At 36.0% G+C, this 21,489-nt stretch overlaps 1 protein-coding gene across 1 annotated transcript in view; it reads left to right on the top strand.

The window, feature by feature from the left end:
• Positions 1–21,489, top strand: part of THSD7A (thrombospondin type 1 domain containing 7A) — a 217,238-nt gene that overhangs the window by 149,972 nt on the left and 45,777 nt on the right. Inside the window, exons 10-14 of the mRNA XM_074836557.1 lie at positions 2,760–2,875; positions 5,024–5,156; positions 6,641–6,744; positions 16,541–16,735; positions 19,657–19,920. Coding sequence (XP_074692658.1) covers positions 2,760–2,875; positions 5,024–5,156; positions 6,641–6,744; positions 16,541–16,735; positions 19,657–19,920 — 812 coding nt within the window. The remainder of the gene's footprint in view (positions 1–2,759; positions 2,876–5,023; positions 5,157–6,640; positions 6,745–16,540; positions 16,736–19,656; positions 19,921–21,489) is intronic.

The raw sequence follows: 21,489 nt of genomic DNA, 5'->3' as shown, positions 1-21,489 counted from the left end.
AAGATCCTTGTGGTATCTACAAGCAAGCGGTGCACTATATGGATTAGTGCAGACCCATGCGAAAGTACTGGTTTGCATCTAAATACAGTACAACCCATGTAAGTGCGTATTCTCAGAAGCAGATGAAGGTGAAGCATGGTGCAGCTCTGACAGAGCATTAGTTTGAAACATTAGTTTGAACATCAGTTTGACAACCTTTGTGAGGTTTTTGTCCCCTATACATATTTTTTTAAGAGATCCCTTTGGCCCAATGATTTAATTTTACAGTTTAATATATAACCAGGGTTAAATACAGATTAGCTGCTAGTAAAATGCATTTTATAATATCTTCATGCGGTTTGGCAGTCTGTAAATATATCCCACTCAGGACAGATTCAAAGCTGGAAGAGCTGATAGCGGAGGTCGTTTAGAAAGTTCATGAGGCAGCTATTCTTGCACTAAATATTTGCACGGTGCCTGCCGTTTGTTGCTTTATTCAGCAGTAGACTTTATCCCTAATTTATTTTAAATGGAAATATGGGGAATAATACCAGCACATTCAGTAATCTAAACTGTTGTATATGTGCATTAAGTTGCTGTTCTATTCAGTTATGATACCATTATATCTTTTATTTGGTACTCATTTTACATTTTAAAAAAACCTCTAATGATTTATCTTCCTTTTTAAACCTACTGTTAATGTCTCTGCCTTTGATTTGACCTTAAATTTTGGGGAGGAGGGCTGTTTTATTGTGTCATAAATGAATCCTGTGAAATGAGAAAAAAAGTCTTGGTTGATCCTTCAAATTGTCACATTAAAATCACTGAATCGTTTTTAAAGACCCAGACATTTAACATGAAAATGTAAATAGGAACCTTGTTTTAAACTCCCCTTAATAAAAAGGATTACTGTGATACGATACAATCAATATTATTGCCTTATCTTCCTCACAAGTTACAGACTTCAGCTTGTATCTTTTCTGTTTAATTTGACCTTGAGTAAGGACTGCAAAAAAATCAATACTTCGCTTTAAGCCATATATACTAAATACAAACAATATAAAAGATAGAAACGGTATTCTAATTGAACTAATTGCCTTGCTGAAGGATCTGAAGAGGAATTGTTATGTTCAGTGCTGCTGAAAGATGAAGTTCTCAGTGAAATAGTGAATGTGTATAATTCAGATTTTTTTGTATGCTTATAATTTCTGTTGTTCTTTAACAAAAAAGCCATTAGTAGGCCAATGTTCAATACTTTTCAGAAACTTTTAATTTTAACCTTAGAGAAAATTTCTGAAAATGTAGTCAATATATGTGATTGGTGGCAGATGGTTTTTTAAAGTGTACCTGACCATATATAATACATCCGTGTATACATAACCTGATTTTATGAATCACATAGAAACAAGGCACAATTTGACTTCAAAATGTAGAGAGAGCTTACAGAGAGGTGATGGAGATTTGTGCTGCTACAGCTAGGATATTTCATGATCTTTCACATTGGTATTTTAGGGGAGAAAAGAGAAAGAGTGGAGATGTCATTAAAGAGAGCACCAAGAAGTCAGTGCTGACTCACAGTAATGTATCATACTCTGAGAATTTTATGTGAATTGACAGAAAAAATGCAGAGACAACTGATGGAAATCATGAACTAGCAGGAGTTATCGCTGAAGAATATGTTCCTCTGAAGCTGCAACTCAACTTTTCTTCTCCTTTTCCCCTGCTTCTCCTGTCACACTGCACAGGCATAGTTCTCCACTGAACATGGAGACCACATTTTCTTGGAAGTTCACCATTACACTCACCTGTGCTCCCTTCAGCCTGGCAAGAAAGATGCCTTGCGCAAGCTAAGCTTCACCAGCTGATCCAATCCAAATATAAAAGTGGTCTCTCATCCCTCTGGTCCCTGATGCCCAGCAGCCACAAAAGGAAAAGCTAGTCATAGTAATGTTTTTCTGTAATGAGGTCTAAAATAAGGAAGTGATATTTTTCTTACCTCTTTACTGTATTCCTCTGACAGTCCACAGTCTGTATGCTTTTAGGGCAATAGTAATTTTAAAATTACTTTAAAGAATTTGCAGTACTTCTGCAAGAGTTATTGCATCATTTTGAAAACAAATATTGCAGCATAGAGTTGTTTGTCCTTGATGAAAAAATAGGAACACAGAATGGGGAAAATTACCTGGGTTAATGAGTCCCATATGTGGCAGTCCAATAATCCCCTTTGTATGCTGATCAAGCCTCTTCCTAAAACAAGTGAGGCTTTCTGTCCCTTCTGACTCCCTCTTTCAGTCTCATTGATCTGGCAGTTTCAAACACTTTTCTGGTTTCTGTCATAGTCATGGCCAGCTTATACCTCTTTGTTCCTGGGTTAGCAGTGTTATTTGGTTTAAATATGCCTTCTTCCAGAGTTTATGCTTCTGGTAAATTTATGAAGAACTAAAAATGTATTTTGCTAAGCTAACCTAGATGGCTTTTCTTCATTTTCTTCATTTGGAAGCTTGAAAATAACACTCAAAAGGCAGAGTCTGGGATGGTGAGTGAGAAATGATGATTTTTTAAAGTAAAATCCCCAGGTGCAGAATGGCACCGGTTTTGGCTTGTATTCATCTGATATATTTAAATGCTAATTGTTTTTATTTCTGTGCTCCATTCTGGTGAATTCTGAGCAACTAGCACTCCACTTGTGTGCCTGCAGGCATTCAGTACCTCTTGTGATTCACCACTTACTCCAGAATGATCATTTATTTGATAATTCTTCTTTTTCATTTTTTTTTTAGATGCCCTGAGAGCCTCCGACCAGAAACTGTGAGGCCTTGTCTGCTTCCCTGTAGGAAGGACTGTATTGTGACTCCATTCAGTGACTGGACGTTGTGTCCTTCTTCATGTCAAGAAGGTAATTTTATCCATTGTGTACTAGTAGACAGATTTTAAGAAAAAAAGGAGTTAGACTAGCAGTCACTTCTGGCAGAATGCTTATACACATCTCCTTCTGACAGAGGACATAGCTGGTACAGCAGCTGCAGGGAGGAAATAGTGTTTTTACTGAAAAGAATAGTTATTTCTATGCATTTTCTATATGTATCTGTTTGGATTTTTTTTCCCATTTTGCCTACTTTTATGTTACAAAGTCCTATTAGTATATTCCACTGATAAAGAGATAACTAGACGCATATCTCTTAGTGTAACACCAAAACAGATACTTGCACAATCGTAGCATTTGCATTGTCACATTATAAAATGGTCAGATTTGCTCTTTGGAAATACATAGGCTGCTTACTCGCCAAAAAAACCTGAGGCTTTATATACCAGCAGATAGGTAGGTAGGTAAATAGATAGATACATATGCATATGCTTATAATTTTGGGTGGTTTCTTCTACTCCAAGGAAAACCGAAGGAAAGTTAATAAAAATCAGCAGGCTTTAAACTGATGTTAATGCTCTGATTTAAACACATTCCAGTACCCTACATGGCAAAGCTCTTAAAAACAGTGCATGTCTCCCCTGAATTTTTATTACTTTGAAATCATACATGAAGTTAAAGTGATGAGTGGCTTAATATTGCCCACATTTTTATGTCTTATCTCTTTTAAGCTTAATAGGAGGTGTTTTTCTAATATGTACTATTACAGACAGACTCTCTAATACCTTGTGTTCCACAGGGTGCTAATCCCTGTGTGGGATGTGGTGATTACTCAGAGCTACCATATTACCAGAATGTAAGATATTGTTACATCAAATATACACACTTCGAATGTCATGGCCAATTCTTTATGCTTTATAAAGGACACAAGCATAAAGGCATTTTTGCAGTAATTCCTATTAGTGCTTTCTAACAAATAAGGGTTAGGGAATTAAATTTGAAAAAGAACAGAGAATTAAGACCATTGAATCTGAATCTATGAAATGGTTATTTATTATTAAATATTGTGTTGTTTTACAGTAGCATTAATCGTTCTTTCTGAAATATTTTCAATAGGGTAGATCATCTTGGACAAAAATGCCAACCTTTTCTGTTCTCATTTCTGTGGGTTTTAAGAAAGTTATTGATGCAGTGAGCATATCTTCATGAATATTTACTGCAATCTAGCATTCTGTAAAACAGTATATTTGTGAACCAGTACAGGCATTTTGTCTATTCAGTGAGTAAAACTCTTTTTATACTGCACAAACAATTTTTATTTCATGGGGTTTACCCATTTGTGTCAGCAAGCTGGTCAGCAGCTTTGCTAGGCTGCACGTCTGTCTTGTCCCTTGTGCCAGTTCCTGGCATCTCCTGGAGCTGATTGACTTGGGAGTGGAGGGTTTCCTCTGCATTGAAAAGCAGCCAGGTGGTGGAGAGCCACCACCGGGATTCTCCTACCGCTTGCTCCTAATTACAATTGCTTGGCTGTGATCCAGCATGCTTCTGTATTCAGACAAGCTGCAGCTGCTGTAATAACCCACCCAAAGCTGATATCAACCCAGTCAGCCAAATGTCTGTGCTACAGCTCTCTGGGGGGAAAAAAAAATTTAAAAAAATAAAAATCCAAGATTTTTACCCGAAAATATTTGTGTATTAGGTATTGCTGTGAAACTAATATAGATTTTTGTCTTTTCTCTTAATTTTCTGCCTGAAGAACTGATATCTGAAGATGACTGGAATAAAAATTCCTACAGGATCTATTTACAGTTTATCATTAATAATGAATTACTATAATAATTAAAGACTGTAAACTGTAAATTAATTCCAGAGTGGAATTTCTCTTTCTGGTTTTACATGGAAATGATTAGGACAAACTTACACTTTGAAACTGTAAAGTGTAACACCAAACAGCTGGTTTAATTTTTGTTCACTTGAACTGTGTATTCATTTTGGCTGTATATTCCTGGCCTTTAGCTGAGATTAAAGTGGTTTATCTGTTAGGCTTAGTTTTCTGCTTATGGACAAAATAGTATGTCAGTATTACAACGATCAGTTTGAGTACTTGTTTTGTTAAATTTCCCCTAATTACTGTCATACCCGTATAGTAACAGAGAAAACAAGCTCTTCTACTCTTTGCAGGGGGTGTCACAGTAAGGAAACAGTCCCGTCACCGAGTCATCATCCAGCTCCCCGCCAATGGTGGTCGAGAGTGCCCAGACTCTTTGTTCGAGGAAAAGGAATGTGAAGCGTCTCCTGTCTGCTATAGCTACAGGTAGTGTTAATCAACCAGAGACAGCTCAGACATGATTTTTCAATTTGTACTACCTCTAAAGCTTGCTGAATTCCACTTCATAACAGGAGTTTTTTTTCTAATATGCACTACATAGAAAAATAGGATACATAGCTAAATCAAGGTTCCAGAACAGATATGTAGACTCAGTTGGGCCCATAGTGAATCACTGGTTCATTTTGTGCCAGTTCCTTTGCAGGAACGTTGCAACAACGAAGAATTACTTTCCAGGATAAATCTTTCTTAGCAACTGTTTTGACATTCTATATGATTAAAATTATCTTCCTTTCTAAATTATCCAAAGCACTGAAATGCAGCCTTGTTTATTTAGAAAAACTGAGTTCCGCTGCCGCACTGTGCCAGGCACTGTATCCTCCATCTTTCCATCTCTCTCAGCCCTGAGAAAGTCCAGTCGATTATGCCCCCTAATATACAAAATTCTCTGTGTTGACCTAATCTTCACCAGAGAATGCTGAGGACTATTCCAACAGGTGGGGATCTCCACTGTAACTGCTTAAGAAAATTTTCAGGTGGTTTTGTAGTATCCACCTGAGTAACATGGAAAGGTCTAGATATATGACAAGACCTGGCTGTTGATACAAAGTTTAGAAAATTCTGATGCAGTTGGTTGAATTTACTTGACAAAATTTAAAAAAAAAAAAAGAATTTTTTTTTGGATGAATAATAAATATCAAAAGTATTTGTTGGAAGCCAATGTTCTGTTTCTCCACCTGCTAATTCCCATGAAACTACTCTCTGTTGCAGAGGTACAAATAGAATTTAAGCTTATTTTAGCAAAACCAAATAGAGATTAAAGAAATGTGTTGCTTTCATCCTCTGGTAAGTATTATCACAGCAAATTCATTAGGAGATCACACTGTATGTAACTGAGAGATATGAAAGGATGTAAAAGAGCATTGGGAAGCTACCAGAATCAGTACTTCAAACATCAGAGAAATATAGCTCGAGAACTTTTTCTGGTCAATACCAGAGTCAGAGTTTAATGGGTATTCAAGTCGTATAATTTTATTATTTTGTATAGTATTTTTTTGAAATTTCTTTTGATGATGTCAGCATCTTGTGTAAGTGTGTTAATGCTTTGTATTAAAGTATAAACCTGATATTGTGGTTCATATTCACTGTGTATTTGTTAGGTAGTGTTAATGTACCTTTGTACTTTGAAATCCTTGAAAATATATATGGTTTGCTTTCTCTTCCCTCCTCTGCCTCCTCCTTCTTTCCGTGTGTTCTTAATGGCCTTATCCTAAAAGGAGAAAAAAACAGGAAAGAGGGAAAAGTTTACGGTATTGTTACTGTTTGTTGTGAATGGTCTTTTACCAGTTAGTAATAATAAGCAACAGCTTATGGTGGTTTCTGACACTGTCTAGCACTTGTGCAGCCTCAGTTTTGATGGCTACAAGTTTAGATGGATTCTTTGAAGTTGATTGCTTCCACCCTCATTTCAGGTGGAAGACCCACAAGTGGCGCAGGTGCCAGCTAGTACCATGGTATGTGCGCCAAGACAGTCCAGGAGCACATGAGACTTGTGGACCTGGGCTACAAGCAAGAGGTTAGACCCTTTGTTTCTGTCATTTATTCCTCAGAAATCTATAGCTGCACTGTTGTGGGAAATGCCTAAAATTTTAGTCATTATAGCCTGAGATTAATTTTGTCTATCTTTATGTGCATCAGCAAAGGAAAATACTGAATGCTAGTATGGTAGGGTACATCCTAACTGGTATTTGGCAAATTTTTTATTCATAAAATATGTGTTAATTTATTTTTATGTATAGATACAACATTAGTCACTAATTTCATGGTATTGTTTTTCAGTTTATTTCACCATCCTTACCTGAAACAAGTTTGCAGAGGTGTTTGTAGAAAGTATGTTTTCAAAGAAACAAAGAAAGAAAGAGATGGGTGACTTTATGTGCTTCTTTTTGTGAAAAAAAGTTGTGTAAATTCACCTGTGAAAATGTGACATTTTTCATGTGCCGAGGATGTGAAGACATGTTTATGGATATATCCATTAGATGGAATATAAGTTTTCTGCTTCCTGTGTTTGTTTGAAAATTTAGGATCAGAGAACCCTACAGTAATTTTGAGCTGGAAGGATGCTCTGGAGGTCCCTTGGTCCAACCCTTCACCCAGAGCAGGGCCAGTTTCAAAGTTAGATCCCACCCAGACTAGAGCAGGTTTCTCAGGGCTGTGTCTCAACACATTTGGAGTATCTCCCGGAATGGAGATCCTACAGCCTCTCTGGGCACTTGCTCCAGTGCTTGCCCAGTCTAGCACTGCGGGTTTTTTTCCTAATACCTAAACCGAAATTTCCTTTGCTGCAGTTTGTGTCTGTGGCCCCTTATCTTTTCACTACATATCTCTGAGAACAGTCTGCGTCTCACTTCTCTATACCCTCGAATTAGGTAGTTTTAGAGAGTAATGAGAGCATGAGATGTAGGACTTTGCATTTACACTGTTAAAGTTCAGTGCCGGCCCATTTCTTCAGGTTGTCAAGGTCCTCTGAATGGCAGTCCTACCCTTCAGGTAGGTATTGACTGCTCCTCTCAAACAGGTGATGTCCCCAAACTTGCTGAGGATGCTTTCTGTACAGGTTGTTAAAGATGCTAAACAGAATTGGCCCTGGAATGCACTGAGGTGCAGTGCTCTTAACCAGATACTGATAGGACTTCAAAACCACTGACCCTTTGAGCCCAATGATCCAGACATTTTTCCACCATTTCCATTTAATAACAAATAATTTTTGCATTCAAATCCAACTTTACTGTCACCTGTCTTCATAGAGAATTTTATGGCTTTAACAGAATTGTGTATGTGACTCTGTTAAGTATAGTCCAGAGGAGGTTTTTTTAGGTGCATTAAATAAATTCATTGTGAAAATAATTGCAGTTCCTACTTATTGTGTTACAGTAATTGAACTGCTTTGAACTACTAGACAACCCTGAATTCCAGGAAGGTTTATTTCTTTTGCCTTTTCTGAGTGCAAACTCCTATCCATTAAAACAATATTGGCTCAGCAGATTGTGAAATTCCTGGACAAGGACACTGCTAACTGCAGAATTGAAAAATTCAGGTCATTAACTTCCTTGCAGAGGTTATGGTATACTTAAAAAAGTCATAGAGTAAATCTTAAACTAGTAACTCCTACCACTGACTCACAAAATGTTACATGAGATCAATTTCGGGCTTACCACAAAAATGAAACCTGAAGGTATTGCCTGCTAATACAAAAGACTTCTGACTGTGGTAATTCTTTCAAAGGTCTATCACCAATTCAATCTATTTCTAGCAGCTCTGAAGGATGCATTCAGATTACACACTGAGAAAATAAGATTTTTGTCTTTGACAGTAGGAGTTCAGATAATACAAAATGTTGTCTTCTGTACTTGCGTGGTAGTACATGAATCTCTTGACTTTGCCTCAAAGAAAGATAGCTAACTGCAGTGCATGCAAATTGGTTTTTATTATTTTTGTGTGTCATGAGAAATTCCTTTTTTTTAACTGTAACTCCAGTCATGTGCAGTACACACACATATGGAATAATATGTGATTTTGGAATTACTGGGCATACAGTTTTCAAATCTGGTAAAATAGACTGGCAGAATTTCCCTCTGGTACTACACAGAGTTTGATCTTGCAAAGGATGATGTATTCAAACAGTAGTCTTGTTCCTACAAGCAGGTATAATGAAAGTAGTTCTCTAGTGTAACGTGGTCAAGTGGTAGGATGAGCAATCTTTAATTAAGAACCCCCGGAGCACCTAAGCCTGAAGAAAGCAGGTGGTTTTGGTAGAATTCTATAAGTGTTTCCGAGATCAACTGTTAGAAATGGAAGATTTTTGTTTGATCCTGCTTTCTTATTGTCTGTCCAATGCATAAATTTTATTGAAGAATTCACAGAGGAAGTTATTTAAGTTGGATAACCAAAGATTATTTCTGCCTCAGTCCAAGTATCTAAATACAAATCTAAATACTGTCTAACCTGTTGCAGTGGTGAAAGTTACATGCATTAAAGACAGAGCCTTTTTTGGCCCAATATTTTTCCCATTGATGTAAATTAACCAAATTATCTAAATTAACATAAAATGTAAGTTTCAAACACAGGTTTATGTATCATGTCTCAGTGTTTTAATACCTGACAATGTGTTGAATATATCTTTTACCTTTGTGCTCAGTAATCTAAACTGATATTCTGTACGAGGTAAATAAACTAGTAGAACTTTTCTTTAGAATAATAAAAGTAAAATATTTTCTGGTTTCTTGAACACCTTTACAATGAATATGACTTGGAAATAAAAGTCGAATTTTTGCACAAAAGTAACTTTCACTCTGGAAAACATACTTCTGCAATTCTAGAGATTATTGTTTGAAGTTTTATTTACTTCACACCTCAGAAGATTGCACTGTTAACATAGATAGTGTATTTTGTTTCTTTTATATAGGCTATCTCCTACACAAGGCATTAACATATTCCCTTTCCCCTCTTACATTTCAACTTCTGCTCTGAAAATAGCCATGTGTGAATTTTCAGTGATGTGCATTATTTTATTTGATCCCCTGCACCAAAGTTGATTTCTGCTCACTGAAGGGAGTCTGACCTGAAAGCAAGCATCTGCATGACTGAGCTTTGCCCTGGACAATATTAGAAAGATTTCACCAGTTTCTGAAGGAAGACTCTGGCAGAGATTTTGTCCCCTCTCTCTGCTAATTCTTGGCTCCCTCCTGATTACTTGGCTTCTTGTAAATAAAGTTTCTACAGGCTATGGAAAACTTTACATGATAATATGTTAATAAAAATTCTGTACTATAAATCATTTATTTAAAGATTATTTTGTGATGTAGATGCAAAAAAGACTTAGCTAGTACTGTGCAAGTCCTTTTAACCACCCTAAAATCAGGAAATGCTAAACACTGAAATATGAAATCCATTTGGTATAAAATTCTGATACTGCATTTATAATGTAATACTGGAATACAGATATTTTGAACAGTACATTTAACTGTTTGTTGGTGATTTCTGTACAAATGTTTACCATACTGTGAAATTTGTAGACATAGCAGCATTTCTTTTTCAATTGAAAGAGTTCGCTCAAATTTCTGATGCTCATGAATGCAGAAATCACACGTTCATTCATCTGTTTGTGGTAATTTACTTTTGATGACAAAGTGAAACAATAATCTTCTAGAAGTAATCTCAGCCCTTTGTGGGAACAGTTCTCAGTTCCTCTTTTTCAGTGCAAGGAGATATTGCCAGTGCTATTAGTTTGGCCTATTTCTGATCTGAATGCCTACGCACACTCTAACACGTAACGTAACAGCAAATGTGTTGAATATGAGAGAATAGGGATGTACACCAGGGAAAAGGCACATCTGAGTATGCATTCATTAGCAGTTTATTTTGAACAAAATAGTCTGTTACTGTTCATATTTTAGTTAGAAAGATAATTAAATCTGGAGAAAAAACTAGAGGTTAGAAATCACTAAAAATGACTGGTTAGGTGTCTGATCTTAAGAGTCTATGAGTAACTAGAGCATATGCATGCCTCGCTTTATATCACAGATATACTATTTATGTTTCCTTTCTTCAGCTTTTTTATCACATTGGTCTTGAGATACTTGGGTGAATCATAAAGTTTAGAATTGTGATTCACTGTTAAAGACAGCTCTGTTTCTGTCTTGTATAATGAAGATTTTGTTACAATCATGTCAGTTCAAATGAACATGTCACAAAATTACAACTTGGGTCAATGCAGAGGGAAGAAAAGGGTTTGGTGTTTTGGGGGGTTTGTTTTAAGAAAAGATTTAAAGAAAAATGTTTGTTAATTATTCATGCAAATGATGGACAGGTATTTATAGCTAAGCCTAAGCATAGTAACACAGCATTTAATACCTGAGCAGCAAATTCACTGTTGTAGTCATTAACCTTATTTGAACAAGGCAGATAGTCATAACAATTGTGTTGAATTTCTATGATAAATGAAAATTTGCAGTTGTATCACTAGTAAAATGCCTTTTAACAGTGCATAACTAGGGCAGGAATGTATTATAGAATTGCAGTAACTTAAGACTTCTGTCTTTTGTTCAAAACCCACAAGAGAGGATATTTTGGGTGCATCAGCAAGGAGTTGGAAACTTCCTTTTGAGGAAGTTGTAGAGAAAAGCCATATTTTAATGCAAAGTCATTTATGTTGTGTTTAGTTTCATGAGCTGTTTCTCAGTTAACAAGAGTAAATTGATCAGATGTCTTGATGAGTTACCTGAAACCCAGGAGGGAGAGGCACAGAGTGTTGGCAAATATAAAATACCAAAAAAGCCCCCCTGAAAACTAGAACAGGAGAGTAAATGCTTGACAAAGTCAGACTACTAGCATATGATAGGAATGTGGGCTATGGGTTTGCTAAGAGATACTACTTTTTATTTTTAAGGCTGACATTTATTAGCACATAGATAACTTCAAAGTAGTGGTCTGTTCAGTGAGATAGATTAATGTATGAAATTGTTTGAAAATGTGAACAACTTAGGCAGGTATGTATTATGTTGTGCTCATATCTTTAAAAAATCTCTGTCGGTAAACCTCAGCTTCAGTGACTTCTGAAGGAACTTAGAAATACAGTTCAAATCCCTTTTGAATTCTATAGGAAAACCTAGGAAACTTACTAAAAAGGCTTGTTTTGCCAGTAGATTCTGCAGATTTAAGTAGGGCTTGTTGGACTGCATCCCAATGCTGGTGAAGAGGACATGTAGCAGATGAGAAGCTTGAGTGCCCAAACTGCAATAGCCTAATCACATCATGATATATATGGATGGATGCACATGGTAAGGGCTATCCCCATGACCAAAAAGAGATTTGCAGAAGGATGCACAGCCTGCAGTCCTTGCCACCATAAATCTTCCTCAGAGTTTTACAGGAGGAATGGGATGAAAATTGTGAAATCTGTCAGCATATTCTGTAATAGCAGGAGGAAGATTATTTGTGAAATTTAAGCAGAAGCTTAAGTAACCTGGCTGCCAGAGAAAATATCTGAATAGCTGTACTTGATGTCACTGGGAGTTGGCCAATATTAAAGAGCTGATCCCAAGCTCTTGCTATGCTTCATTTTCAGGGTGTATGTAGAGTTATTTGTAAGACAGTGGAGTGGGGCAATCGGAGGAATTTTCCCAGGGTGGCTGTGAGCACACGAGGAGGCTTTGCAGGCTTGCTTGAGCTGCAGGGAGGCTCATAGGCAGAACCAGTGGTCAAAAGCCCTTTCCTCTCACTTTCACTATGCAGGGACAGAAGCCTCTCTCTTTGGGCATCGTTTAGGGGGTGGCGGATTTGCTATTGTGGGTTTTTCATGCCCTTATTGAAAGCACAAGAAAGGAGACAAAATCATGAAGGACTGTTGCTCCTTCATGGAACTATAAACTACTATTTTGTTGTTGAGATGAGAGCACACTGTTGCCTTGTTTGTATTTTAGTTGCTGCAAAGGACGACAGACAGCTTCAGGTTTTGTACTGAAGTAAGAATTTGGACAACAGTGCTCAGGAGCAGTAATTACATGAGAAATTAAATTTTTATTGACAAAAGAAGAGCCAGAATCTCCAGACAACTTTATTTGTAAGAAACACATTATTATTCTCTTTGGCGCATAAAGAACACTCAGGCTTGTATTTTCACAATATTACTGGCACGATCTCCTGCTTAAGATGCTTCATGATAGAAAGAGTTCATCGTGCAGTGTCTAGTCTTCTGTGTCCCACAGAAAAAGGAATAAACGTAGATGAAATCATAGCCTGGGCAGCACTGATAGTAGGTGTAAGAAAAGTTAGTGAGCTGAAATAATTCTTTCCTCTTTAGAAATGAAACAGAATATTTTTGTTGGTAAAAATACCTAACAATTGAAAAAATGGTATCACAAGAGTGTTGCAAAACAAAGGACGTAGAGCACATTCATTTATAAAATACTTTAATTTTTAGTTGTAGGAGTCACTGAATCTCACATCTCAGTGCAATCTCAGTGAAGTATACTAAGGATGGTAACACTGGCAAGGTTTTTATACAAACCCACACATAACGAGACTTGTTAAAATACAGTCTTAGTGTTTCATTATGCCAACAACAAATATATTAGTCTGTAGTCCCCTGTGGCTTGGTGGAAACAATGCTATCAGATAAAGTTTTAATTACATCTAAGTCCCTTGTCTAGAAAATTTAGACTGCCATTTATTTCACACCTTTCTTCTGGGAGATAATAATTGTTAAATACCAAAACAATTTTGTAAGTGAATGGTTTCTGTGTTAAATTTGATTTTTCTGTTAGCTGTACTCCTGTTTTATGTTTTCACTTAACAATTACTTGGTTTTATTTCAGTAATAGAAGTACCATGCTCTTTCCACTTACTGCTAATGTCTGTAATAAATACAGCATGGTTGTATGGGCTAAATAATTAGTCTGACACTACATGGCTTTAAAGTAGTTGAAGACACTTCTCTGTATAGTGAGTTAATTATCGATCTCAGCAACTTTTACAGAATATAATAAAAGAACCATGGGTTTGATCAGAGAGGCAGGGGATGAGTTTGCCCAAATTAGGTTGTGAATGGAAAAAGTAACTCCACTATCAGTAAAAGCATTTCAGATGTCAAGTAAAAAAATGTATTAATGGAATGTATACAGTTGTCAAAATCCCTGCTTTAAGTAATGGAAAAATACCCACTCTTCAAACGTCAGAAGGTGTATAAACCTTTCAAATTGATACTGGAATCTGTAGAATAACAATAGGAAAATGCAATATAAAGCGAATCATCCAGGTCTTGTCAACTGGATGTAACATGAATAGTTATGGACAGGCACTGAGAAAATTAAGATTCAGGAACTGATTTAGTGTGCCAAGCTGTCCTCTAGTTTGTGTTGTTATTAAGGTAAAATATTTAGGTCTCAAGAATGAAGAGTTTTCCTGCTTTGATTGCTACAGTACAACTGACAGTTAATCTGGAAAAAAAAAAGCAAAGTATTAGTCCTCAGGGTAGCTTCTCGCCTGGGTCTGCCTGATGTAAATTAGATGCACTAATATGAGTCTGAAAAAATTTATGACAGAGTGGATATCTGCCATGGAGTAATGTTTAATAACCAAGAAAGATGAGGGAATGAATATTTGCTTTAGAAAAAGTCAATTTACCTAGAAGAATCTTCTTCAATGGACAATGTTTATGGCCTAACAGAGGACTAGATGGAGAGACGGTATCTAAAATGGATATTAAACTTTTGAAGAAGGTTATTAAAAGTTATTGGGCTAATCAGTGGACTGTCTTTTAGACCTTGTCTAGGTGTAGTTTTCTTTGCTAAAATGGTGGCCTATATCTCCCTGAGAACACAATGAAGATAACACAATTAGTTTTGCTGATGGATGCACATGCCAAGGTCAAACTCAAGACAGAGGATTTGAGTTTGACCTCTGTGAATTTCCACATGGTAGAACTAGTCAGAACTGTTTTTTTACCTCAGAGAAACCAATGTGTGTTATTAGCAGAGAAGAGTATCTCACAAGAATCCAAAACCATAGCCTAGACTTGTATAGAAAGATACTGGTTTGACTTGTGTTTTTCCAAAATACTTGTTTAATTTTAGAAATCTATAGTAGGTATAGTTACATCTTTAAAACAGTTGTTGTATGAATTTTCAATTTTTAGATAATTGATTTTGCTCATTGAATCACTATAATTATTTCTGAAGAAAAAAGGATTTCCTCATGTAAACTACACCAATAATAATAGGATTTGACAGAATAATTGTATTAGACAACGTGCAGCTGGTCAGTCCCCCAGTAAGCACAACTTAATGCAGTACTGAGCCTATTACAAACAGTGCCGGCAGCCATGCTCCGAAGGGCACTCAAGGATCAGGGAAGTTGTTTGCTTAACATCTCTGGAAAAACAACCCCCCCTCCCTTTCACAATGTTTTACCCCAGACATGTGGCACAAACAATTCACTTAGGACCTTTCAATATGTTTTAGTAGGCAAACAGGGTTGAAATGGACCACGTGGGTCATCAAGTTCAGCTTCCTACAGTCATCATGAGGTAGAAATTTAGTTTAGAACAGTCAGACAAAAAAAGCTTTTTTCTTCCAGGAGAAAATAGTCACTCATAGGGTTTTCTGTTTTATTTTGAAACTTTGTATTCAAATGCCGTTTTTCTCCAACAGTTGAACTTGATTATGCCATAATAGTTTGGTTAGTACAATTTACATTTTTTATCAATTCACATACCAATAAAACAATTATTGTCAGTACAATTGAAGTGCTATGTTTAAATTATGGAGTGGAGTGTGATATAAAACATGATATTCCCTCATGATACGTTTGTTCAGATGCAACGTTACTGCTACAAATGGTGACCCAAATTACTTTCAGTCATTATGAGATATTGCATGTACTGTGTGCTGTCAGATGCCAAGAAGCATAAATATAATTCTATTGTGTAAACAAACAACTAGAATTTTCCAATCTTGTTACTGCATAATAAGTTTTATGGTTTTTTGAACAAGGAAATAAAGTTAGATTTACTGAGGCTTAGGTTAGAATAATAGATAAGCGACCATGTTAAAAAAAAATATTCATGAGAAACAATAATAGAGCATTGTTAAAGACTGTACTAGTGAAACAGCCCTATTCTTTGTAAATCCTTATGTTCCAACTGCTTCCCTTTGTGCCACCCGAATTTTTCTTCTTTTTTCTTTTAAGTAAGAAACTTTTATTCAGGACATGGCTATCCTTTATAAAAATTTCTACCCCCATTGGCTGATGCTCCATCCCTAGAAAACATGTTTTGCCCTTCAACCCTTTTTCAAGACTAAAAAATGACGAAGAACATCAGGCAGCAATACTGTTGTGTTTAAGTGGTATTCAGAACTCAAATATGTTTCTAAATGTCATGTCTATCCCTTTTTCTAAAATACATGCTGCTGATATAACTTTATAGCTTATACACTATTCATCTACTTAAAATGGTATTGCAAGTTTTTTAATGTCTGAGTTACAGGCAGTATCTGTAGAAAAAATAATAATGTGAAAAGTGGTATAACAGGTGTGGATAACATGGTGCAACTTTTATAATATTTACAGTTGTCTGTAAGATTTTCTTTTTTCCCCTGGTAAGTCCCAATAAATAGTAATTTAAGCAGAAACTCAAAGTCAGAGATGTCAAATGTATTCATTCAAGGTATAACTGGTTGCAAATATTAGGTTGTTGTATAGCTGTTCTGGGATTTCAGTGTGATTTTGTGGTAGAATATTGTAGACTTACTAAATTAAATAGAGACATTTGTGAAAGAAATGCTGAATTAAACTCCATCCATGTTTGCTTCCAGCAATCACTTGTCGCAGACAAGATGGAGGACAGGCTGACATCAGTGAATGCCTTAAATACTCTGGCCCATTACCATCCTTAACACAGACATGTCAGATTCCCTGCCAAGATGACTGTCAGTTTACGAACTGGTCAAAGTTTTCTTCCTGTAATGGGGACTGTGGAGGAGTCAGGACAAGAAAACGCACTCTTGTTGGTAAGAGTAACCAGAAAAATAATGCATCTTTTATTAATTATTGCTACTGTCTTGATTAAAACCTGCATTGTTCTGAGGTTCCCTTATGACAAGCAAACAACATTTGTCATCGTGGCAGAAAGCAGACCCAATGTCACCGTCATTCTCTATATACTGTTGGTGGAACAAAAAGATAACTCCTCAGGAGAACAATCTCCTGCCATATGTCTCAGACTCTTGATCATGGGGAAGTGGCTAGAGAGAGGATGGGAGAACATAGGAGGCCATCTAAATGGATGTTTATATCCATTTAGATATAAATCTAGACTTAAAATTTAGATGTAAATCCATTTCTAAATGGAGTGCACATAGTAAACAGCAAAGCAGACCGTTGCTTTTCCTGACAGGTAAGTCAGCATTGTCTGTAGTTCCATGAGGTGAAAAATGTAAAGCACAAGAATTAATCAACATTCTGCTCCAGTACAAGGAAATAAAATAAAAAAAATCTTTATCTGCATTTTTGTTGAGCCCTGTGTTATCTTTTCACCAAAAGGGGCACAATTGTTTGCTATTTAAAATATTTTCATACTGTATTTATTCCAAGTCCTGATTCTATGTACAAAATGGTCAGAAAGGTTGTTGGGTTTTGGTTTATGATCTGTACAGAATTATGTCCTTGAGATTATTTATTTCTGCTAAGCATTTAACGAATATACGCGACAGACCTTTGAGGTTATACTCTCAAGCAATTTCCCTGAGTTAGAGCTTAAAATATAAAAATATTTTTTCAAAAGCTTTGTTTTCTTTGTCAAACTTTATTTTACTGATAGTTTTCAGGCAAACGGAAAATTTAGTGAATGTTTAAAAGCATGTAACTCACAAACACTAACTGATTGGCGTAAAAAGCCAAAGACCTTGGTGTCTTCAACATGATTTATGTAGTGTGAGGCACTTGGAGAAATCCTGGGGAAGAAGATCTCTTCACGTGACTCTCAAATCACTTTCAGTCCCAAATAAGGTTAAACAAGTTTAATTCTTCTAAGACAAGAAAAGAGATTTGGAAAACTGATAATGAAAACCAGAGTGACCACAGACTCTATTAATTTTTCGTGATTTATGTGTGTTTTCTCATCTAAGAGTTTAGGGAGCAGGTCTACAATTTGGTTTGATTACTCAGCAACCATGATTGTATGCACAAGCTGTATCTTACCAGCATTGTCTAACCAGATTGAATTTTCACCAGACTGAATTGAGTCTGTGTTCCTTGATTTAGTTTTTCTTACACTGAACTGTAATTGAGAAAAAAAATCTTGTTAATTCCCCTGGAGCTTCCAATAGAAAACCTTTTAATAGAAAATCTAGTGAAAGTGGATTTTTTTTTTTTTTCTAATTGGTAACAGACCAATCAACAATCATCTCTCCTTAACAGGATCAGGTGTTAGCCCACTTGAATTCCTCTTCCTGCTTCTTGTCTTGGCTACACCAGGACATCCCTCTTGGATGGTGTTTTGGTACATTTAGAATTATTATGGCAGTGGAGTGCTTTTAAGCCTTTTGCTATAGATGATCATTTTCAGCCTTAGCTTTGGTTTAGCTCTTTTGAACTTAACTGAAGTCTTGAATGTTGGATTTATGATTAAGCCAGTCCTTTCCCTGGCTGAATGTTTGCTCTCCAAGTTGATGTTTGCTCTCCAAGTTCTTTGTGTTCTCCTTTCTTCCATTGCCTTCACCCAGCAGCTCAGACCACCACATGAAGCAATAATTTGCTTAATTTTCCGTCTTATTTCTTGACACAAGTAAGAATGCTTTTTGTGTCCCTTGAAACCTCTTGAAGTTTTACTTAACAATAAAAAGTTTTTCCAATGATGTCCAACCCCTTGCCACAAACTTTTCTTTGTTCCACGTGATGGACAGCCTTCCACTTCAAAACATTTTTTTCTTCAGCTTCTTTTTAATGTTTTTTTTAATTTCTTCTGATGAAATAAAGAGAAAAAAAAATGCTCTGCTTCTAAATTATAACTGAAACTTTAACAGTGAGACTTGGCCTCTCTCACAGCACTTTTTGCCAATTAGTCTGTATTGTCTGTGGTGGAGGAAAGCTAGCTAAGGGGGGTGCCCATTAGCAGCCTCAGAAAGAATGTGATAGGATCCAAACTCTGTCCTCGACTCCATCCCCCTGTAAATCAGAAGACCTGTGGACAATGAATAATTCATGATCTTCAAGAAGGCTCACTGTGACTGTCTTATAACTCCAGTGAACTTTATGCCAGGTTTGCTGGGAAAAAATACCCTGATTAACTTTTTTTAATTTATTTTAAAAACAAAGCAAGAAAGAACAGCTTCTCTTGCCACACTATTAACACTTTGAGATACTTCCCTGTCCTGAGTTAAGTTACCCCTTCAAACTTGCTAGGACTGTGATATGTGCTGTATTGTATTCTCTGTTTATTCTATTAGAAGGGAATAATGGTGATTATTAGCAAATGTACGATAACAGGTGATGAAATTGAAGGATTCTGACATTTTGAAAGAAAGTACTGCTGTAGCAAAGACGCATGTTCCTTTCTTCTGCAATTTCCTTCAACTTGAGAAAGTTTTATCCAGACACAATTTTTTTTATTGGACTGCACACTGCTGATGAAATAGGAGAAAAGGGATATATTTGTTTAATTGTTCACTTTTTCAAACTGTACTCTCCAAGCACTTTTATCGAAAGTAAATATAAATATATGGCTTTATTTTAAAAGATGTTACCTTTGTGCAAATTGTAGACGTTGATTACTTTAGAAGTTAAAGTCATTAACCTAAATGAATAAAGATTAATGTTCTAGTTTTAGGCATGTGTATTTGATTGCAAGCACTTGTTACAGAAGTCTAAATCAAATTTTTGGGGAGGTGTAAACTGATACAATCTTTCTAATATATTTATTTCTTTTTTCTAGGAAAAAGTAAGAAAAGGGATAAATGCAAAAATTCTCAGTTGTATCCTCTGATTGAGAATCAGTTTTGTCCATGTGACAAGTACAGTGCTCAGCCTGTGGGAAATTGGTCAGACTGTATTTTACCAGAGGGTAAGCTGGAAGTATTGCTGGGAATGAAGGTACAAGGAGACGCTAAGGAATGTGGACAAGGCTATCGTTACCAGGCCATGGCATGCTATGACCAGAACAATCGACTTGTGGAAACATCACGATGCAACAGTCATGGTATTTAGAAACCTCTTTTCTTTCATTTCATTTACTTATCTGCTTTATTTAATTTAACATAATATGTGTACAGGTAGAATTAGCAGGTTAAAATTTATTGCTTAGGCTGCATTTTATCCCAAGATACCTTCAAACCCAGCACATGTTTTTGCTAAGTCACAAAATAATAAACTTAATTTTTACTGATTACTACAGTGCAGTATTTAAAAGTAGAATGATGGTAAATTGCTAACTAGGTATTTTAATAGATAAAAATAAAATCTTGTGTTTTTTCCTGATAACTGTACCTGCAAATTGGACAATAAAACCCTGTAGAAGAATCATCAGAAAATAAGCAGACACAGCACAGGACTATTTAGGAAAGGCTGAAATTATTTGCGCAGATTCATTAGATAGCTCTAATCTCGTTAAATAACCTCAATCTCTACCATTTTCTCTTCAGCACCTTAACAGGCATGCACTGACCTGAGTTCAACAGCACACACTTTGTGTAATTCTGTGATGTGTAAAACTAAGATGCTTAAAGACTTTATATTCTTTGTATTCACATTACTCCTGGAGGGAACAGTGTACCTTCCTAAAGTGGATGTATCTATAGTTTTAGAATCAAAACTGGCACTTTCTGATTTTCAGTGAGCCAGAAATATGCTAATTTACATCGCTGGAGTTTTTGTGTTCATTTTTTTTCCTGCTTGCAGTGCAAAATTGTATCTGAACTATTGGTATGAAAGGCTGGATGTTAGTCTCAGTGCCATTAAAAGGTCAATGTTAGTTAAATTTCTACTTTCTATTGTTAAATTAAGATAAGAGAAATTTCTTTTATTTACTTGGATAAAGTTACAATAGCTAATCAAAGAAATTAAATAACTTAAGGGGATTTTAATTAGCACTATTAATTCTGTTTACAGCTATGATAAATTAGAAACTGAATGTATCAAGCCAAGCTGTAGCTGTAGCATATCTTTGTGATTCAATGGAAAAGTGAGCATTCAGCTTGATACCTTAAAGCAAAGCTGGAATACAATTTTGTGAAGAATTTTCTCTTATGTTTATTTTTATTCAAAATCATCTTTTGCTGTAGTTAACTCATACTGAAAGATAAGTTTGTATAACTACATCTGAATGACAGAGTCTAAATACTGAACTCTCTTGGGACAGGAAATCTCTCTACTCTGAGAATGTTCTTTAATTCTGTTCTCAGCTGTTTGCTCTGGGTTGAGGTCTGCAAAGATTTCGTTTTGTTCTTTTGTGTAGTCTAAAGAGGAGACACTACACTTGTTTAGCCTTACCAGGACCACTTGGCATCTTTGTAATACCAAAAGACGCAGCTACCTCTAACAACCAGCAGTTGTGTGAGTACAGATCTGCCTGGGCTGGATAGTTGTCCTGAGGGAATTAGAAATCTCCTCAGAAAGCTGATAGGGAATGCTGAAAAAAGAGTGATGGAACAATCTGAATTGTTCAGAAGACACCATTATAAAATAGAGAACTGAAACTTTTTCCTATTTCTCTGTTGATTTTTTAAAAGCTTTATGTGACACTATGTTAGAAATCAGTATTCTTTCAGAA

The sequence above is a fragment of the Strix aluco genome, chromosome 1 (genome assembly GCF_031877795.1).
Source record: "Strix aluco isolate bStrAlu1 chromosome 1, bStrAlu1.hap1, whole genome shotgun sequence".
Taxonomy (NCBI): domain Eukaryota; kingdom Metazoa; phylum Chordata; class Aves; order Strigiformes; family Strigidae; genus Strix; species Strix aluco.
The sequence above is the reverse complement of the archived record's forward strand: the minus strand, read 5'-3'. Positions and strand labels throughout refer to the sequence as shown.